We start from the raw sequence: 23,218 nt of genomic DNA, 5'->3' as shown, positions 1-23,218 counted from the left end.
ATGACATGGATGGACAAAGTAACAAGATGGTCAACTGCTGAACGCCATGCTCGAAATCCACACTGTACAGTGGTTAGTAAACAGTGAGACTCGAACCACCATACCAGCCCAGCATGAATCATATGTTCCATCGCCCTGAAAACACAGCTGGTGAGAAAGATGGGGTGGTAGCTAGAAGGAAGGCTTTTGTCCTTACCGGGCTTAAGTATGGGTATGACAGTGAATTCATGTCAATGTCTGGGAAATGAGCCCTCTGCCCAGATGTGGTTGTACATATTAATCAGAAAGTGCTCTCCCGCAACAGAAAGGTGCTGGGACATCTGAATGTGGACAGTACCTGGCCCTGGGGTGGACGATCGGGGTGAATTGAGAACATGATCAAGCTTCCTCATAGTAAAGGCGGCTTTGTAACACTCACAATTCTGAGAAGAGAAGGGTATTGCCCGAGCCGCCTCCGCTCGTTTCTGATGGAGGAAGGCAGGATGATAGTGGGAAGAGCTCGAAATCTCCGCAAAATGGTGGCCCAAGGTGTTGGAGATAGCAATATGGTCCACGATGACATCATCTGCTACTGTGCGGCTGGAAATTGGTGAATGAATCTTGGTTCCAGAGAGCTGTCAGAAGTTGGCTCACATGACAGAGGAAGGGGTGGAACTGTTAAAATAACCAGTGAATAAAATCCAGCTACCTTTTTTCGTTATCCTGAAGAAAGTGATGACACTTTGTACACACCTATTTACGAGGGTATTTCGGAAAGTAAAGATACACTGTACGCCAGAGGAACAGAAGAGTTTCGCGAGCAAGTTGGCAACACTGGTGTTAACCTTGAACCGTTAGTTTTCTCCTCGCGGTCGTTCGGCAGTTGAACGTTGCTTCTGGTTGGAATAGGTCATGTTTAAAATGGCTGCGCCAATTCAGAATCCCGCCAAATGCGCAGTGCGCTTTGTCATACGTTTTCTTCATGCAAAAGGTCAGCGACCAGCGGATATTCACAAAGAAATTGTTTGTGTTTATGGGAACACTATGAATCGACAAAATGTAACGAAATGGTGTCGACGTTTCTCTGAAGATAGGACCGATGTTCATGACGAACAAAGAACAGGTCGGCCATCTGTGATCTCTGATGCCCTTCTTCAGAGAACGGAGGAAGCAATTCGTTCGAATAGACATCTCACATTGAAAGAAATGCATCAGATGATACCGGACGTGTCAATGACAACTCTTTATGACGTTGTGACTGTCAAGTTAGGGTACAGGAAATTGTGTGCACTCAGGGTTCCAAAACTGTTAGCGGAAGAACACAAAAAGAAAAGGATGGGCTTTGCACTCGACGTCCTCAGACGCTATGCTGAAGCAGGTGATCAGTTCCTTGATCACACTGTGCCAGGTGACGAGACGTGGGTTTATCATCATACACCTGAATCCAAACAACAATCGATGCAATGGCACCATTCGAATTCACCAAAAGCCAAGAAATGGAAAATGTCGTTTTCAGCAAAGAAAATCATGGCTTCTGTTTTTTGGGACATACAAGGCATTCTTCTGTTGGAATTTATGCCTCCTGGAACGACAATTAATGCTGCTGCATATTGCCAGACTTTGAAACGTCTTCGAAGGGCAATTCAAAACAAACGCGGGGGAATGCTGACAAGCGGAGTCCGCTTGCTTCATGACAACGCTCGGCCTCACACAGCGCTCATAACCAAAGCACTACTCAAACAATTCAAATGGGACGTATTCGACCATCTGCCATACAGCCCGGACCTTGCGCCCACCAACTTCCATGTCTTCCATTACCTGAAGTCACATCCTGGCGGAAAATCATTTTACAACAATGAAGAGATCAAAGATGAAGTTGAAATATGGTTCCGACAACAGGCGGCAACCTTCTATGACTGTGGAATAGAAAAGCTTGTGCACCGACTTAACAAATGTTTGGATAACGGGGGCGATTATGTTGAAAAACAACAAATAATCCAGTTAATAAGATGTAACTGAAGTTTTCTAAATAAATGTTCTATTTAAGGACTGTGAGCCATTGTATCTTTATTTTTCGAAATGCCCTCGTATAATGAATCCAGTTTGCCTTTCTAATATAATGGTTAAAAACGCGGAGAGCACGTCTCCGCACACGAATTGTGTTGCAGCATGCCTCAGTCCACCAAGGAACTGGGAAACGACATGGGAAAGAGGAAGTGTAAGGAATGAAACATTCTACAGCAGTAAGGATAAAGTTCGTGAGATATTCCACCTGGTCATCACAACTGGGGAAATCTTGATCTTCGAAGGTCACCAGGGAGGAGTAAAGCTGCCAGTCAGCATTAGTAAGCTGCTATTTGGGTATGCATGCCGATGGCATAGGAGTCAGCAAATGGATCGCACATGGGAAACAATTGCTCAAGTAGGTGTCAGAAAGAATGGATCACTCGAGATGATGGGCAAGCCGCGCAATGCAGAAGAATAGGTCCAAATGGGAATAGGTGTGCGAGGAGTCGAAATGGAATGTGGGTGCTCCTGTGTTAAGGCAGAAGAGGTTAAGTTGATTAAGATCAGCCAAGAGGGCACCTCTCTGGCAGGTTTTGGGAGAACTCCAAAGGGGATAATGCGCATTAAGAGTCACCGAGTAGTAGAAATGGGGGAGGTAGCTGCCCAATAAGCTGAAGGAAGTCTGCCCTGGTGACATCAGACGACGGAGAGACATAAATGGTACAGAGGAAAAAGGTCAGGTGAGGAAGGAAAAGGCGAACTGCAACAGCTTGAAGATGGGTAGTCAGGGAGAGGGGTTGACTATGAAAATCATCCCATATGAGCAGCATGACGCCCCCATGAGATGGGATGCTGACCTCAGGGGGAAGGTCAAAATGAACTGGGAAGAAATATGAAAGCTCAAAGCAGTCATGACAACCCAATTTTGTTTCCTGATGGCAGAGTGGGGATGCTGTGATGCTAAAAGCAGCTGTAAATCCTATTTGTGGTACCACAGGCCACGAACATTCCACTGGAGGAGAGTCATGATGAGGAGGAAATGAAGGGGGCTAGTGACAGCCTGCGAAGACTCGCTGCTACAAGGCACAGAAGCAGGAGGATCCTGCTCCATGAGGTCCACAGAAGCACTGGCTTGCTTGTGCTGTTGGTCTGTGGAGTCGAAGACAGAAAAATTGTTGGTTGTGCACAGCGGCGACACAGAGGCTGGCCTGGCTAAGGTATCACTTGGCAACACTGTCAAAGAGAACCTTCAAGTCAGCGAAGGAGAAGACTGTTTACCTTTGTTGGACTTCTTTGCCCCTTTCCTGTTAGCAGAGGAGGACTCAGGTGTTGTTTGGCTGGAGAGAGGTAGGAAGTCTTCATGGGAGTACTCCTCTTGTCCTTTCCGGCCTACCAATTGTGTAACTGGGGGCTTCACCCCTTGAGGCGAGAGTTTCATGGCTTGTTGCACAGCTGGACAGGGGGGATGGTGATGCTACCTTGACACTGGGCAATTTAACAACCTCAGAGCTGAATTTGAGGTTGCATGTCTGTGTGGCCATGTCCTTCATGGAGTGAGGGGTAACAAGAACAGAACTGTAAATGCCAGACAAGAGGACGCAGGGTTTGTGAATAGCCAACAACTTGCGAGCAACTGGGTAAGGCACTTTTTCCTTTACCCGGATCTCCTGGACAGCCCGCTCATCAAGATACACGGGACAGTCTCGCCATTGCAGTTGATACAGCAGGGAAAAGGAGGAGGACAATCATCCTCATGTGCATCCCTACTACAGGTTACACATTTGGCTGGGTGTCGACAAGACGTTCTAGTGTGGTTGAAATGATGACACTGGTAGCAGCGCATCGGGTTCGGTATGTACAGTCGGACTGTTATAAATTCATGGCCTGCTTTGATCTTGGACAGAAGCACCACTCTATCAAAGGTGAGAAAAAGAGCCATTATGAAGTGACTGTTGTGCTGTATTGTGTTCCCTAGTAATGTAATACATCTCTTGATGAGTGATGAAGCGATTCCCAGCCTATCATGGCAACTCCAAAAACTCACTCCCACTCCTCAAGGAAGGACAAGGGGTAGCATATTATGGAGTGGAGCAAGGGCAATAACAATGTTGATGAATACTGTGTGTTGACCTCAAAAATAGACTGCAAAAGCAGGTCTTTTGCATAAAAGAATTTTTAACAATTTTAAAGAAGTAGCTGTTCTATTCAGTGTTCTTTCATAACTCATTACTTTACCTAAAATAAAAGTGCACATTATTATGCAGTGTGTTCTTTTCAAACTTCTCAAATGAATTGCAAGTGCTCAGTTTGTTCACAAAAAGAAGGAGGAGGCTTCCCAAGTTCTGAATTGGTGGAAGTCAGTAGACTTTGGTCTGCTGATGTTTTGCGACCAGCCAGTGCCAAACTCAGAGATCTAATACAGAACCCTGCGTATGTAGCTATTGTGAAGCAACTGTTGTGCTGTATTGTGTTCCATTGCAAAATAATACATCTCTTGATGAGTGATGATGCAGTTCCTGGCCTGTCACAGACACCATAAACTCCTTGAACCCATCCAAGAAGGCAAGGGATAGTATATTATGGAGAGAAGCAAAGGAAATAATAATGTCACTGCATATTCAGAGAAGGAGAGAAAAATTAAAGAGTTGTTCCTTTCTCTTTCTCAGCCAAGAAGACAAACAGCGATATGTACAGGGGCAAGCTTCAGCTCTGTGAAAAGAATTCAAAGATTTTGTAAAGGTATTCCTGGGTAATAACCAGGAACTCCCAGCAAAAAGAGCTAAACTGCAGCTCCAATTTTTCTGTTTGATAGTGCTTTGAAACTAACTGCCCCTTCGTCTAAACTGATTTAAAGTGGTTGTTTTGCTTGTGTGTGTAAAAGAATTTCTTGTCATCCGGTAGGTGGTTGAAGAGGAAATAACATAGTTGATTATTCAGAAACTCCCATGTGGCATGGTGGTTAAGGTACTTGACTGGTGTGCTAAAGGTAGTGGACACGAGACCTGCCACATTTGGAAAAAAAATACATTGCAATATATGGTAAATGACTGCCAACATCAATTTTATTCAGTTAATGGTCATCATGCGACACCTAGGACCATAGCTTTCACTTCTATATAAGTGATTTCAAAAAGTTGATCCTTCCCCTGGCGCCTCTTCTTGTTATTTGGAAAACTACACATACTACGTAAAATGGAATTCTACGTTCTGACTTTTTTTTTAATTCTTAGGTCAGGATCTACTTAGGTCAGGATCTACTGGGAGAGTCCAGCTGGATAACTTCAACAGAGGTGTCCTGAAACAAACAATTGAAGACTACTTCTTGGTTCAGAAGATTGCTCCCATTCTGCGGAAACTTTGATCAACACTCAAGGAAACGATTGGCTGGCCTTGGGGTATTTTCTGTTGAATATTTTGTTGTCCATAGGAGTCATGTGGAAAAAGAACAAAATAACGGGTCTTTATTGCTAGAGCATAGAGAAATTATTGCCTGGGAGTTGCAATTCATCGCAGGAATGAAATACATTGTGGAAATACACAGAAATACTCTATCTGGTTGAAACTTTTAAGGACAGTAATATGACAATCAGTAAATTTTTGCAGAAGGATGATGATGTCGTCGTTATGGGGTAAGGAATCTCCTCTTTGGGAATGACTGCAAAAAAAAGTTGTGTGTTCAACAAAATGGCAAAAGAGATAGGCCATACAGTTGTCCGCTTGGTGTGGGAAAAAGTAAAATGGTTGTTAGGAGCACAACTTTTCAGGGACTATGCCCAAGCACAGACTGTTTGCAAGTGAATCCCTTATTTCAATAACTACTGATGACTGGGAAGGGTGTTGCAGGAAGGTCCAACAATTGGAAGAAGATTACTGAAGGCATGATGATGTCATCAGATATGCAATAAACAAAATTATTATTAATACCACTGAATAGTACAGTAGCAACAATAATGCATCATGTACAGATGACGAACATGACAGTGACTTTGAGTGATTTATTACAATTCAGCGTTACATATGTAAATAAATGTTCACAATTTTACTCTTTCTCTTTTTATTGCCACAACAGAAGTGTTGTATGTCTCAAATTTTACTTCCATGGACACGCAATACGTAGCAGTTGAGTGCCGTTAAGGCGTTGGCTGATAAATGGCATTATCAGTGCCCCCTGGAGCACAGACTGAACATGAATGCAAGTGTGTTGCCGAAACTGCTTGACAATAGTGTGGGCTGTGCACCCCACACTGACTCTCCCCCCACTGCAGCCAATGTGCAGTTGGGACATTTAGTCAAAGGGCGGGGTGAGAAGGAAAAAGGGGGGGGGGGGGGGGGCAGGGGGCAGCGAAAAGGATTGTCATCAAAATACTGTGCACGCGCTGGTGGAAAAGAGGGTTGTGTAGTGCTGGAATGTGAACAGGGAAGGTGAAAGGTAGGTAAACGACAATGACTAATGAAGGTTGAGGACAGGAGGGCGCACTGGTGAAAAAGAGGGTTGTGTAGTGCTGGAATGTGAACAGGGAAGGTGAAAGGTAGGTAAATGACGATGACTAATGAAGGTTGAGGACAGGAGGGTTATGAAATACACAGAGTGTTCCCACCTGCACAATGCAGAAAAGTTGGTGTTGGTAGGAAGGATCCACATGGCACAGGCTGTGAAGCAGTCACTGAAATGTCGGGCAGTGTGCTCAGCAACTTGGTGGTGAAACTGTTTCCTGGCCACAGTTTGTTGGTGACCACTGATGCGGACAGAGGTTGTTGGTTCTCATGCTCATGTAAAATGAGCACAGTCACTACAGCTTAGCTTGTACATCACATGACTGGTTTCACAGGTAGCCCTGCCTTTGATGGGATAGGTGATGCTTGTGACTGGACTGGAGTAAGTGATGATGGGAGGATGTATGGGACAGGTCTTGCATCTATGTCTATTACAGGAATATGAGCCATGAGGCACGAGGTTGGGGGCTGGATTGTGTGCAAATGCTCAATAATACTGTGTAGGTTCAGTGGATGGTAGAATATCACAGAGTGGGATGGGTGGGAAGGATAGTGGGCAGAACATTAATCACTTCAGGACATGACGAGAGGTAGTCGCAACCCAGGTGGAGAATGTGATTCAGGCCTGGGTGGTGCTGAGTCATGAGGGCAATGCTCCTCTGTGGCCAAAGAGTGGGAATTTGGGGGGTGGTGGGTGACTGGAGAGATAAGACAAGGGACATCTGTTTTTGTACAAGGTTGGGAGGCTAATTATGGTCTAAGGCCCTTAGTATATTTCGAGAGGGGCTGCTCATCACTACATGTGTGACAACTATGGGTGGCTAGGCTGTATGGAAGGGACTTCTTGGGACAGAATGGATGGCAGCAGTCGAAGTGGAGGTATTGCTGCTGGTTCATAGGTTTGACATGGATGGAGGTAATGACATAGCCATCTTTGAGTTGGAGGTCAACATCGAGGAAGGTGGCTTGCTGAGTTGAGTAGGACCAGGTGAGGCAAATGGGGGAAAGGTGCTGAACTTCTAAAGGAATGTGGATAGGGCGTCCTCACTCTCAAACCAGATCACAAAGATATCATCAATGAATCTGAACCAGGTGAGGGGTTTGGGATTCCGGGTGGTTAGAAAGGACTTCTCTAGAGTGGCCCATAAATATGTTGGCATAGGCCATATAGTATCCTGCTCATCACTGTTGATACCACCTCTCTTTACATCTACATCGCTCATGCTTATGGCCTAGCCGCTATCGAACACACTTTCCCAATGCCTAATGGATTCCAAGCCTACAACCTCATTCCTAATCGCCATGACCAGCTATATCTTCACCCACAATTACATCTCCTTTGAAGGTATTACCTATGAACAAATCCAGAATATGCCATTGGCACCTGTACGGCACCCCTAGTCATCGAATCTGTAGTGACGAGCAGACCCTCTCGAAAAATACCAAGTGTCTCAGTAAGGCCTCCCAACCTTGTACAAAAACAGATTTCCCAGGCCTTACCTCTCCAGCCACCCACCACCCCACCCTCGGTCTAACCTAACCTCCTGACTGCACCTAGCCACCCTATCCCTTCTCTCCCCACCTCGTTCCTTTATGCTTCCACAAGCAGCACTTTACGGTGCCCATGCCCCCCACCCCATTCCTCCATCTCTCCGCAACCCAGACAGCTCCTTAGCTCCACCACATAGATTGGCTCTCCCATCACGTTCTGGTGCTCGCAGTCTGGCCTCGGCAGCCAAATGTGTGTGTGTGTGTGTGTGTGTGTGTGTGTGTGTGTGTGTGTGTGTGTGTGTGTGTGTGTGTTTTGTCTAATTCAAATGGAGGCCCTTTTGGCTTTAAGCTTACTTGTTTGACAATCTTTTTGCTGTGCACTGTGCCTATCTGCGACTCAGCACCTCCGTTATATGGTGGGTAGCAATCTATCATTTTCATAATATTTTCATTATTCCATCCTGCATTTTCCATTGTTTCATATTCACTGAATGTTCATAAGAAAGTAGACAACATTTAACAACTTTTGGTGGTGCTTTTCCATGAAACATGATTGAAAATAAAACTGAAGGGACAGAGTAAGGTTAAACAGTAGTTCACAAAAATATGTCTAACTGGTAATTCACAACAACAGAAGAGCTCACCATCCTGAAAACATGCTAAAGTACAGCTTCAGAACGAAGGCAAACAACATAATAAATTTGAAAACTTTTCAAACATCTATTTCATTATCAGTTGAAGTAGAAAACTACTACAGGGGAACTTGTCAGATGTTTCTTGTAATATACAACACAGCTACTGTCATGAGTGCACATATTTCTGGTATCTCTCACTGGGATTAGGAACCTATGAATCAAAGGGAAACTCATTACATAAAGGCACCTTATGGCCACCAAATTTGAAAGTATCAGAAGGATATACAATGTGGCTGGATGTAGATTTCATGAACTTCATCTTTGTTTTCATTAATTAATCCTCCATTTCGTGCATGACCCTCTGCTTGTACACCAAAGTCACATCATACTACCAGTGAAAGGGGGGCTGTGTTGTAAAATAACTATGAGGAGGTTCAGTGCCTCCTTAGTTATCACATGCACTAGTTCATAATCCCCCCCTCCCCACCACTCCTTTCAGAATTACATTTACCTAAGCAGCAACTATATCGTGATAGTATATGGGACAATGATCGATGGTACAGCTGGTACCAGTGAAATATTCTGAGATTACCTGAGCTTTGTCCCACAGGCTGTGCTCTCAAAGGAAGAGATACAACTTCCACCTCTCCTTAATAATACACTGCACACAACTCATAGTCTGGTGGAACAATTTATGAAGTCTACAAACTGTTGTCACAAACACTTCTTTCTGTGTTTAATACAACATGTCAATATTTTCATCTCCCTATGCAAAACAATGTGAGGTTGTATGCAATTTTTCCACCCTTCACAATTAACAGTGATGCATATCTGCCCCTGGTTGTAATACTGCTTTTATCACTCCACCAGAAACAGTTGTGTTAGTAGATAGCCAGAAGAATGGATAGTTAAGCAGCTTGGCAGATCATACTTGTAACATTTACCAACTATGAATGTTGTTTGGACATCTAGACAAATGCAAAGCTAACTTTCCTGTGATAGGTATTAATCCTGGCAGCTTTCTTCCTGAAACAATTCTGTCTGACAGCTGGAATTAGATGTGAAACTGTTCACTAAAGTGCAAGCAACAGAACATTTCTCACTGTAATACCTGCAGAGATATAATGAGATATCAGTTGACAGCATTTATTGGAGAGCGTTTGGCAGTCATGATTGTAATGACAAATGAGTCTTGCAACAGTTCAATCACTGGGACACAAACTATAAGCTCCATAGCATAGTATGGACAACTTCTGTTAAGATAGAAAAAGGGCAGACAAAATTTGCAGTGATACATTAAGCAGAGTAAGAACGCTACTGGTAGATTACTGCCACGTACATGTCAACAATATCTTATTAAAGGATTTCACTTTTCCCATTTACCATTTTGAATGACGCAGTCTTCAAGGAAAGAAAGTGGCCAGACGTTGTGGCCATGTGTGTTGAGGTGTTCTTGCTGTTATGAATGTGGGTGTACTTTCTTTTCTGAAAAAAGAGTTGGCTGATAGCTAGTATGTAACAGTCTTTTCATCGCACCTGTCTGGAGGTCAATATGTCATCTTTATGGTGAGTAGAAATCAGTCCTTTTCATAATATTGTTGTACTTCAACCTGGACTTTCCACTGTTAGACTTTGAATAAACATCATTTACAGGATTATTTGATTGTTTCTTTCAGTTTCCTGAAAATCTGTACTATTTCTTTCCTATTAGAATAGACATAGGATGGCACATACAGCACCAAGACTGTGTAGACTACAACATCTGTCACGCTCCAATAAAACAAAAAACACATGTTGTTTCAAGAATAATCACTGTATGGATTTTACCAGTGATGTTTAGTTCTACGCCAATGGGATATTTGTTTTGCTCCAATACCAAGTAATGTCATCTTTCCTTAAAAACAGCAAGGAAAGATTGACTGCTCTGAAACTCTCAGGGACCTGTAAGCACATCCTTTCATAAGGCACTCTACAAAAGCTGAATACAGTTATTTAAAATTGGTGTGAGGAGCAATGAAGAAAAGCTTTATTTTCCTACAAAATTTGTGAACTGTATTAATCTCTGTATATCAGTTTCACATGTTCACTTACCTCAATTTTCCGTGCCGCTTTGCGTATGCGTGTCAGTTCAGTGGCTTTTTGGATCAAACCCACAAGGGAACCCACAAAACATAGGGCAGCTTTCAGCTGTGAATCAGTCAAAACCCATAATAAATCATCCAATATAAGTGCAAGGCACGAACCCAATACAAGACTATCTGATAATCGTTTCTTTATTATTATACGGCATGATGCATGGTTTGTCAGCAGCCTTAGTGGAGTCATAGTGCTATCCATTGTGGAATTTGCCTCAATTCTCACTGTCTGCCACTCAAGTTCCTTGAAAATGAGGATCTGCCCCCGGTCAGGTTCCTTTAACCTTGTCATCCGTAAATCACACTTCTGCCAGTTTGGTGACTTTGACTCGACAACAATGCGTAATATCTGTTGACAGAAAGACCAGTAATGCCCTTCAGTGACTTTTGTTTATTGCCCAAATATGAACAATGCATCCAACCCTCACAAAAAGAAACATGTGACACAATTTAAATTACTACACAAATAACTTAAGGAAAATGAAGAAAAACTGCAAAAAAGTAAGCCCATTCTATAAAATTAAAAGTACACAAAATATAGGATTCAGTTCAATTACACATGGTCAGAACCTACCACAATCACACAAACACAATCAATATGTACAATTAAAATTATTTTCATTATTTAGCACATATATCTTCATGAAGTACAATTCCCAAAAGCAGATTGCAAAAGCACTGCTTTCACATAAAAGAATTTTTAACAAATTTAAAGAAATAGCACTTCTATTCAATGTTATCTAATATCAAAGTGCACATTATCATGCAAAGTGTTCTTTTCAAACTTCTCAAATTCCAATCATTTGTAAGTAGATAATTATGAGAAATATATGCTTGTTGTAGAGACATAAATTATAGCCTCAAAGTATTTACACACACACACACACACACACACACACACACACACACACACACACACACACAATAAAAGTTTGTGCTATTGTCTGTAACACATTACCGCAGTCATATGAAACAATATGGATATTCTATAAAAATAAAACTGACTATTTAATTACAAAGCAATTTTTGATATGTTTTTGGAGGTGAGTTCTCTGATGTCTGTAAAAACAACAACAACAGCAACAACAACAAGACAGTGCATCATTCAGAGTTCATGCTACCAGGTACGACTGCTAATTAAGGTCTCTACTTGGAGGTTCTGGGAATATTCCCTAACAGTGTCTGTCAGAAAGCCCTATCTGTGGCAATCGGGGATTTTCCCCCTTTAAAACATTCCTGTGTGTACTGTCAACTCCGTGCACCAGTTCATTGGTCATAAAAAGGATTTATTTTTATTTATCCATCTGTAAACAATAAATACTGTATGGATGTTGTCCAAAAGTACATGTAAATTTATGAGAAACAAGTTATGTAAAAGGAACATACAAAATTTTACATCAAGTAATACAAAGAATAATACATACAAAATTGTACAAAAAATGTAAAAAGAATAATACTTGGTCATACAAGACACAGTAATACAACTTTTTATACATGTATACTAACAGTATTGTAACTGCATGGTCTGTTTGAAGGATTTGCTTTTGTCTTTCCTAAACAGGAAGTTCTTATATTCACTAAATCATTTTAGTAAAAATTTTACCACACTCAATAGCTGTCCATCAGATACACAAATTCAACAGAAACTTTAGAGGATGAAAGACAGTGTTTTCAGTTTTGCCTTAATATAAATATCATCATAATTACGTATACAAGGAAAAGAAGAATGAAGTGACGAAAAAAATAAGGATGGCAAAAAATGAAGCATGGGAAAGAACATGTGCCAAGGTGAATAGCAAATTAGGATTTGGGAGAGCAAAAGAAGCATGGTCAGTATTGAAAGGGCTTCGACAGGATACAAAAAGCAAAACTAATCTCCAACTGATAACACAAAAGGAATGGGAAGAGTATTTCCAAAAATTATTAAATGAGGACAGAGAAGAATATCTAGAAGAAAGAACAGGGGAAGATAAAGGACATGAAGATGATGAGATCCATATTTTAGAAAGTGAAGTACTTCAGGCGTTGAGAACAGGAAAGAATGGTAAATCACCGGGACCAGGCAATATCAATCTGGAGTGTCTGAAATATGGTGGTGACAAAATTGTGAAACTGATAACACAGCTCTTCAACAAAATGATACATGGAGATTCAATACCCAACGAAATGAAGCTAGGTTACATTAATACAATATTTAAGAAAGGGGATCGCAAAATTTGTTCAAACTATCGAGTAATTTGTGTTACAAACACATTAATGAGAATTTTTGCGAAAGTAATTAAAAACAAACTGGAAAAAAATTTTAGAACCCAAGAAGAACAATGTGGATTCACGGCTGGGAGATCGTGTGTAGACCATATTTTCACATTACGACAGATTTTGGAGAAACATAGGGAAAAATCAAAAAGTATAGGATTAATTTTCATAGATCTAAAAAAAGCGTATGATACTGTTCCAAGAAAATTACTTTGGAGAGCACTATATATGGCAGACATAAACCCTTCCTTGATTAAAATAATACAACAGATGTATAAAGATAACATTTGCCAAGTGAAAGTTGGTAATAAACTTTCACAGAAATTTAGAACAAGCAAAGGCCTTTTACAGGGCTGTCCCATGTCACCATCATTATTTAAAATCTATATAGATATTAGCCTTAGAACATGGTCTCGTAAATGTAATAGTATGGGATTAGAAATAAGAGATGGAGTTTACCTACATCATTTATTATTTGCTGATGATCAAGTAGTCGTAGCACAAGATGGAGAGGATGCTAACTATATGTGCAATCAACTAGCAGTAGCATACAAAACTTGGGGTTTGAAGATTAATTACCAAAAAACAGAATACTTGACTAATGATTCAGATGAGCTATATATTGAAGGAAAGAAAATCAAAAAGATAAACACTTTCTGTTATTTGGGATCCATTTTAGAAATTGAGGGAAAATCAGAGTCAGAAATCAATAAAAGAATTAGTAGCGGACGGAGGGTCATTGGGATGCTTAACTCAGTCTTATGGAGCAGGAATGTAATGAGCAGAACTAAACAAATTAATATACAAATCCATATTAGAGAGTATGGTTCTGTATGGCACGGAAACCTGGACAGTTAACATGAAGCACATTAAAGAATTACAAGCTCTAGAGATGGACTTTTGGAGAAGATCGGCAAGAATCTCCAGGAAAGAAAAGATAAGGAACACCGAAGTAATAAGGAGAATGGAAATAAAAGAAAGAATATATGACGTAATGGATAGGAAGAAATTACAGTGGTACGGGCATGTACGACGAATGGAGGAAGCCAGAATACCAAAATTGATACTGGAGTGGGAACCGGAGGGGAGGAGAAGAAGAAGAGGACGACCTGTGACCACCTGGCTCCAAAATGTACAGCACACAATGAGGAGAATGGGCGCAGAGGAAGAGGACACGCAAGATCGAAGCACCTGGAGAAATATTTTGAGAGTATAGTTTAAGAACGTTTATTGTTTGTATTGTCATTTCCAGGTAAATTATTATGTTGGAGATAAGGCTCTGTAATGAGGAAAAGCTCAAAATAATAAAAAAAATAATTACGTATTGGCCTTAATAGTCATTTACCAAGTAAAAACACTGTTCAAGTAGAAATTCTTCAAATTCTACTTTAAATCTGTTTTCATCTCCTAACTTCCTGATGTTGGCTGGCAGTATGTTGTATAGTTTTATACCAATATGGCTCACATGCCTTTGTGTGTGTGTGTATATATCAAATGAAAGTGCTGTCAGGTCGATAGACAGACAAACAAACACAAACATACACACAAAATCTTTCGTTAGGAAAGAGGGAAGGAGAGGGAAAGACGAAAGGATGTGGGTTTTAAGGGAGAGGGTAAGGAGTCATTCCAATCCCGGGAGCGGAAAGACTTACCTTAGGGGGAAAAAAGGACAGGTATACACTCGCACACACACACATATCCATCCGCACATACACAGACACAAGCAGACATTGAAACTCTTTGCCTTTACAAATGTCTGCTTGTATCTGTGTATGTGCGGATGGATGTGTGTGTGTGTGCGAATGTATACCTGTCCTTTTTTCCCCCTAAGGTAAGTCCTTCCGCTCCCGGGATTGGAATGACTCCTTACCCTCTCCCTTAAAACCCACATCCTTTCGTCTTTCCCTCTCCTTCCCTCTTTCCTGATGAAGCAACCTTAGGTTGCGAAAGCTCGAATTTTGTGTGTATGTTTGTGTGTCTATCGACCTGCCAGCACTTTCGTTTGGTAAGTCACATCATTGTTAGAACTTTAAGCTTATTGAATAAGGGTTTGCAGTACAAACATTTGCAATAATTCTAAGAGCAAAACAGACTGAGTTAAGTTTCTGCACAAGTTTCATTACATGGTCATTAAAATTAAGACTTTCATCTACATGAATCCCTAGCAATTTTGTTGATGCCACTCTGTCTATGGCCTTGTCACCGAACAACAGATCGAAATTTACATTTTGACATATTTTCCCTAACTGCATATAATTTGTTTTATTTGCATTTAATGTCAACCGCTTTGCACTGAGCCAAGTGTGGACATTCTTTATTACTTGAGAAGTAGTTGTTTGCAGCATTTGCTTTGGTGCACCTATTATCACACTAGTGTCATCTGCAAATCTGCAAATAGAATGGCCTTTGCTGCTCCATCTGAGGTGTGAATGTCATTTATGCAGACAAAGAACAATAAGGGACCTAGAATACCGCTTTGCGGCACTCCTATTTCCAATTTTTTTTTTTTTTTTTTTTTTTTTTTTTTTTTTTTTTTTTTTGCATCTGATACTAAACTTATTTTGTGGCTGGAGTAATCTGACATCAGTCCTACAATCCGTGTTCCGTTTTGTAGATACGATCCAAACCAACCACTTTTCCCCTGTCCCATAAATACCTAATGCTTCGAGTTTTTCTAAAAAAATGCCATGATTGACAGTGTCTAATGCTTTAGAGAGATCTAAATTTATTCTTGCTATGCAACAGTCTTTTTCTAGATTTTTGACCATTTGCTCAGTGTAGCACATTAGTGCTGTTTCTGTATCTTTACCTGTCTGGAAGCCATGCTGATTTCAGTCGCTGAGCCGAGAGGACGTGCAGCAGAGCAGCTGCAGCAGCACTTGTGTAATAAACTGTAAATTAATTTAGTCTTTGTTTTTTGTTCACTTGCTTCTGCAAAGAAGTGAACTGTACATGCGTATTTTACAGTGTAGACTAGTGGTTAGAAAATTAATCATAGTTTTTGTTGTTGCATAAGTCTTGTGAATATCCTTGTGTAGGGCGGCTTCCTAGTGGAGACTTTCAATGTAGAGAAATTTATTTCTGTTTAATAGCTTACAGTCTCAGAGTACAGGGAGAAATCTGCACACTGACTTTTAGTGTTACTTTATTCTCCTTTGGTATATTTTCAAATTCAGTAGCACCATTTGAGACCTTATATATATCTTACACACAGTACGATATGGATAGGTACTGTGCTTGTTTTGAGCGGACACAAGGAGAGTTGGCTGCTGTCCATAAAAAGCTGGAAGTGGGGTTGGCTACCATCGACAAGCTACTAGCTAACGCGGTGATGTTATGGCGCCAGTGACGAGACCTGAGACACCTTTGGTGTCACTGGAATCCCCTGGTGACCCGTACATTGCTGCGGCTTCTGATACACATCTGACTGGTCCATCCTCACTACAGAGTGGGTGGCAGACAGTGGTGGGTTCACGTGTCAGTGGGTGAAAGGCGAAAGAGAGAGCAGGCCGTGTGGTTTGCTCCCTACATCTGAGCAACAGGTACAAGGTGCTACCCAGTGTTGTTGATAACTCAGAGCCAGCACAGGATGCCTCTCCTGTTGGGCCAGCGGTCTAGTTTCCTGTCCACTGCAGACAAGTACAGAGAGTGGGTATGCTAATCACTGGGAGCTCCAATGTTAGACGGGTGATGGAGTCCATCAGGGAGATAGCAGGTAAGGCAGGAAATAATTCCAGTGTTCATTCGGTATGTATCCCGAAAGGTCTCATTTGTGATGTGGAGGAGGCCCTGTCAGTGGCAATCGAGCGAACTGGGTGGAACCGGCTGCATGTAGAGGCACATGTTGGCATGAATGAAGCCTGTTGCTTGCGTTCTCAGGCCATCCTCGGCTCCTTTTTGCCAGCTGGCTGATTTGGTGAAGGCAACTAGCAATGTATGCGGGGCACAGGCTAAGCTGTCTGTCTACAGCATCATACCCAGGGTTGATCGCAGTCCTCTGGTTTGGAATAGAGTGGAAGGTCTAAACCAGAGGCTCAGACGGCTCTGCAATGGTATCGGGTGCGAATTTGTAGACCTCCGCTATCAGATGCCGATAGCGGGTTCCCCTTAATAGGTCAGGTATGCATTACACACAGGAAGTGATTACTAGGGTAGCAGAGTGCGTGTGGTGTGCACATGGGGATTTGTTAGTTTAGAGGAACCCTCCCTTGGAAGCAAAGACAATTTGCCTGTTAAATCAGCCACAGTGACCTCAGAGAATCTTGGTCCTCACAGATCAGAGATAGAAAAGATTAATATGATTTTAGTAAACTGGAGGAGCATCCAAAGAAAGGTCCCAGAATTAGTATTGCTTACTGAAGGTTATAATGCAAAGATAATATTGGGAATAGAAAGCTGGTTGAAGCCAGACATCAATGACAATGAAATCCTAAGTTCAGCCTGGAATTTTTATCTTAAGGATAGGTTAGTCTCCAATGGTGGCGGCGTGTTTATTGCACTAAAAAATTCGATAAAATCTAGCGAGGTTATCACGGATTCCAAAAGTGAATTAATCTGGGTGTAATTGAGTATCAAAAACAGTCAAAACAACAATCAGATGCATCATGATCTGCAGTTGTAGATTTCTTCAGACAGAGCTTGCAGAATATCATTAGTAATTTCCCTGATCATGCCGTTGTAATAGGGTGTGACTTCAACTTTCCAGGTATAGACTGGGAGTGTTATGCCATCAATACTGTTGCCAGAGACAGAGAATCTCGTGGCATTGTTCTGGATGTGTTGTCCAAAAATTACCTTGAGCAGATAGTTAGAGAACCAACTCGTGAAAGTAACGTCTTAGACCTCCTGGCAACAAACAGACCTGAACTTATCGAATCAGTGCTCTTAAGGCTGTGGCAGCATCTACGATGACGGATCCCACAAGGAATGTTAAGAAAGGTAGGAAGATATATTTGCTCAGCAAGGGTGACAGGATACAAATTTCAGAATATCTCAGCTGTCAGCATCAAATATTCGGTGATGAGGGCGAAGATGTGGAGAACAAATGGAAGAATGGTCACATGTAAAATCAGTAAGCAGGTCAAAATCATCTATCCATTCTCTCAGCAACCATGCCAGCACCGATATGAAAGATCACAGAGAGAAGGCCGAAATATTGAATTCGGTCTTTCATAGTTGTTTCACTGAGGAACACTGTAACACTGTCCCTGCTTTCAAAAGTCATACGAATATATTGAGCTAACCGACCGCAGAACTGAAAAGCAGCTACAATCACTTAGTAGTGGAAAGGCTTCAGAACCAGATGAGATACCTACAAGATTCTAATAAAGATTATTTGAAAGAACTTGCTCCCCTTCTAGCAGTAATTTATCGTAGATAGCTTGAGCAATGAAAGGTACCTAACGATTGGAAAAAAGTGCAAGTCATTTCCATTTTTAAGAAAGGTCATAAGACAGATCCACACAATTATAGACCTATATTGTTGACGTCAATCTGTTGCAGAATTATGGAACATGTTTTACACTCAAGAATTATGTCGTTCTTGGAAAATGAACATATCCTCTATAAGAATCAATATGGATTCCGCAAACAGAGATCCTGGGAAATGCAGCTCGCTCTGTTCCTCCACGAAATCCACAGTGCAGTGGACAACAGTGCTCAGGTTGATGCCTTGTCCCTTGATTTCAGTAAGGCATTTGACACGGTCCCACATTGCCATTTAATGGAAAAAATACGAGCTTACGGAGTATTGGAGCAAATCTGCAATTGGATTCAAGACCATCTTGCAGATAGAACTCAACACGTCGCTCTTAATGGAAGTAAATCGACAGATACCTAGAGTACCACAGGGAAGTGTGATAGGACCATTGCTGTTTATAATATATATAAATGATCTAGTAGAAAGTGTTGGATGTTCTTTAAGGCTATTCACAGATGATGCAGTTGTCTATACCAAAGCAGCAATGCCAGAAGATAGTAAGAATTTGCAGAACGATCTGCAAAGAATTGATGAATGGTGTAGACTCTGGCAGTTGACTCTGAATATAAATAAATGTAACACATTGCGCATACATAGGAAAAGAAATCCACTACTGTACAGCCACACTATTGATGACAAACAGCTGGAGACAGTGTCTGCCGTAAAATATTTAGGCATAACTATCCGGAGCGACCTCAAGTGGAATGACCATATAAAACAGATAGCGGGAAAAGCATACACCAGACTCAGAATCATTGGAAGAATGTTAAGGAAATGTAACTTATCTACAAAAGAAGTGGCTTATAAGGTGCTTGTTCATGTGATTCTTAAGTACTGTTCATCTACCTGTGATCCCTATCAGGTAAGACTGATAGAGGAGATAGAGAATATCCAAAGAAGAGCGTTGTGTTTTGTCACAGGATCATTTAGCTGGTGAGAGAGCGTTGCAGAGATACTAAACAAACTCCACTGGCAGACATTACAAGAGAGGCATTGTGCATCACCGAGAGATTTACAATTGAAATTTTGAGACAGCACTTTTCAGTAGTAGTCGGACAACCTATTACTTCCCCCCACATACATCTCGCATATTGACCATGAGGAGAAAATTAAAAAAATTAGAGCCAATACAGAGGCTTACTGACAATCATTCTTCCCACACACTATTCGTGAGGGAGTGTTGGAGGGATCATACAGTGGTACCGAAAGTACCCTTTGCCACAAACCGTCAGGTGGCTTGCAGAGTATGACATAGATGTTCTATTTAGTAACTTATGGTCATTTATATATTTGTTGATTCTGTGCTTCATTAATTTTTCTATTATTTTGGGATGGATATTGGCCGATAGTTTTCTACCTTACACTTGTAGCCGTTTTTGAATAATGGCTTTACTTTTGACATTTTCATCCTTTCCAAAAACACTCCTTCGCTAAATGATAAGTTGGCTATGTATGCCAAGGGCCTTGAGATTTGTGTAGCTGTCATTGTTATGATATAAGCAGGCACCTCACCTACTCCTGCGGACATTTTAGGTATCAAACTTTTTATTACTTTGAACACTTCATGTTCATCTGTTGGATCTACTGTCATGCTACAAGTAGCTTTTGGAAATTCTGGTTTTCCTTGGTTTCTGTCGGATTACTCAGTCTAGTTGCAGCATCTAAGCTAGCATCAAAGCTTGTGCACTTTTGTTTTGTATGGTCAGTTATCGAACGTATATTGTTTGTAATGGCGGTTAATGGACATTCCAATGTGAAAAGGAGCAGGAAAAGTGTTTCGCTTACTAATTTCTACACATCCTGGGCATCCCCTGGGCGTCTATGATAAATGTAGATGGCTAATTCTCTCACACCAGTAGCAAACTTGCTACTAAATTGACAACCTCTATCAGAGTCAATCTTAAAAATGCGCATTTGAAGTAAATACTTCAAATGAATCCAGTTTCCTTTTTCCTTTCTTTCCTTCTTGAGACTATGCATTTTGGAATCCAAATTGTACTTTTTGTTACATTATCAACAAATCACGAACATTTCAATGTCGCCGGTGACCCCTACAGGTGTCAGATAGCAAACAGACATTAAAACATGACCACAATACAGTCGAAGCTTATTTGAAGTAATGCATCTAAGGTGTCATCATTAAGTCAGTATAGAACATGATCCTACAGATCTTACAAGGTCGCGACGTTAGCCTGTAACTGAGGTGTGCTTAGGAGCGTCGGCTCCAAACGGTATCTGCCGTTTCAGTGTTACAGGCCCGCACTCGAGCATTACCAGCCCCGCCCGCACTCGCACTTGCAGGGCCGCACTGGAGAGTTGCATGCCTGCACCGATGGCGCAGCGAAAGTGTTAATGAAGTTGTTGCATTTATCACATAATTGTTGGTATAATTTGGCAATTTTTCCCCCCTGTGTTTTTGAGAATGATACCCTGCTATATGCATCTCTTTCCTGTTTCAGTCTTCACAATACACCATATGGCCTTTGATTTGTTATCAGACTGTCTTATTAAGTTGTCATTAGTCATAAATTTTGCCTTGGCAGTTACTTTTCAATATACCCTTGTGTAATTCTTAGCATATTCTATGAACTGTGGATCTGTAGCTGTCTTCAATTTTGAATTTAGTCTCTTTAGAGTTCCACTAGAAGTTTTGATGCCAGCTGTGATCCAAGAACTTGGCTTTGTATTGTGATGTGATTTGATTTGATTCTTGACAGGTTCTTTGGAAAGCACATTCGAAATATCCCATGAAAATTGAAATAGTAGTGTTATATGCATCATTCGTAATTGTTAGGGACAGCACTTATGCCCAGGACTCACAAGTTAGGATATTTGTAGATTCTACACAGTTTTCAGTGGAAAATTTTCTTTCATACATGTAGTATGCTTTTTTCCCTTGCAGTGGCATTGAAGGAGTTTTGAGAGAAAGAGCATTAAGGTCTGGTAACCCCAAATCAGTATTTGTTACTTCTACTTCTGTATATCATACCTTTGAAAATATATTATCTATAAGACCGTTTGTATTATAAGTTATTCTTGTGGGTTCATGTAAGTGCGGAAACAGATTGAAACTACACAATAGATTTAGGAATTGATTTTTTAGCATTTCATTCATAAGATTTATGTTGAAATCCCCACAGACAACTACAGTAAAAACAATGAAAAGATGGGATTGTCAGGTTCTGTAGATGTTGCCATGGAATACCTGAAACCAGACACTTCAAGTAACTTCCATAATATGAAGCTGACCCTCACTACCGCAGCAGAAGTAATGTCCATCATAAAATCTTTAAAATCGAATACATCTGGTGGGTATGATGACATATCAACAAAGCTAATTAAAGAATGTCATTCTGAGTTAAGTAACATATTAAGCTATTTGTGTAATCAGTCATTTATCAGTGGAATATTTGCTGGATTGTTGAAATATGCTGAAGTTAAGCCACTGTTTAAGAAGGGAGATAAAGAAATAGCATCAAATTTCCGTCCAATTTCACTTTTGCTAGCATTCTCAAAAATTTTAGAAAAGGTAATGTACAATCGACTTTATAACCATCTTATCACAAATAACATATTGTCAAAGTTACATTTCAAATTACCAGAGGGTTCTGATATTGAGAAGGCTATCTACACTTCCAGTGAAAATGTACTCAATTCATTAGACAAAAACTTGTAGGCAACTGGTATATTTGTGATCTGTCAAAGGCATTTGAATGTGTAAATCACAATACCCTTTCAAGTAAGTTAGAATATTGTGGTGTAACAGGAAATGCTGCAAAATGGTTCAACTCTTTTATTTCTGGCAGGAAACAAAGAGCATTATTAGGAAAGAGACATGTATTAAGCTATCAGGCATCATCCAACTGGGAACTAATTACATGTGGGGTCCCACAAGGTTCCATCTTAGTGCCCTTACTTTTTCTTGTACATGGCAATGATCTTTTGTCAGTAACATTACCAGATGCCAAGTTTGTTTTGTTTGCTGATGATACAAACATTGCAATAAATAGGAAATCAAGTGTAGTCTTAGAAAGGTTGGCTAATCAAATATTTGTGGACATTAATCACTGGTTCCTAGCCAATTCTTTGTCACTAAACTTTAAAAAAACATGCTACATGCAGTTCAGAACTTGTAAGGAGTGTTCCACGACTACATGCCTAACATATGATGACAGGCAGATAGAAGAAGTGGACAGTATTAAATTTTTGGGATTACAGCTTGATAATAAATTCACAACTGCAAGGAGCACACAACAGAACTGCCAAAGCATCTTAACAAATCTGTGTTTGCAATGCGAATTGTCAGACATAGGGGATATAAAAATGAAAAAGCTGGCATACTATAGTTATTTTCTCTTCATGATGTCATATGGGATTATTTTTTGGGGCAATTTATCAAGCCAAGCTAAAGTTTTCTGGGCACAATAATGTGCAAAAAGAGTTATATGTGGTGTGAACTTAAGAACATCCTGCATAGGCCTGTTTAGGGAACTAGGGATACTGCTTCCCAATATATTTATTCCTTAATGAAAATTGTCATTAAAAATATATCACTTTTTCAAACCAACAGCTCAGCTCTGGAATCAATACTAGAAATAAGAATAATCTTCACAAGGATTTAAAGTCACTTACTCTTGTACCAAAGGGTGTACATTATTCAGGAACACACATTTTCAATAACTTGCCAGCAGCCATAAAAAGCTTAACAACCAATGAAATTCAGTTTAAAAGAAGCCTACAGG

The 23,218-nt window shown here is 40.7% G+C and overlaps 1 protein-coding gene across 3 annotated transcripts in view; it reads right to left on the bottom strand.

Annotated features, from left to right (window-relative positions):
- Nucleotides 1-23,218, bottom strand: part of LOC126412774 (UHRF1-binding protein 1) — a 443,324-nt gene that overhangs the window by 348,980 nt on the left and 71,126 nt on the right. For all 3 annotated transcript variants that reach the window (XM_050082540.1, XM_050082538.1, XM_050082539.1), the window contains exon 4: nucleotides 10,698-11,090. In XM_050082540.1, the coding sequence (XP_049938497.1) occupies nucleotides 10,698-11,090 (393 nt within the window). The remainder of the gene's footprint in view (nucleotides 1-10,697; nucleotides 11,091-23,218) is intronic.

Source organism: Schistocerca serialis, chromosome 7, assembly GCF_023864345.2.
Source record: "Schistocerca serialis cubense isolate TAMUIC-IGC-003099 chromosome 7, iqSchSeri2.2, whole genome shotgun sequence".
In the NCBI taxonomy this organism is placed as follows: domain Eukaryota; kingdom Metazoa; phylum Arthropoda; class Insecta; order Orthoptera; family Acrididae; genus Schistocerca; species Schistocerca serialis.
This window is presented reverse-complemented; position numbering and strand designations above follow the sequence as displayed.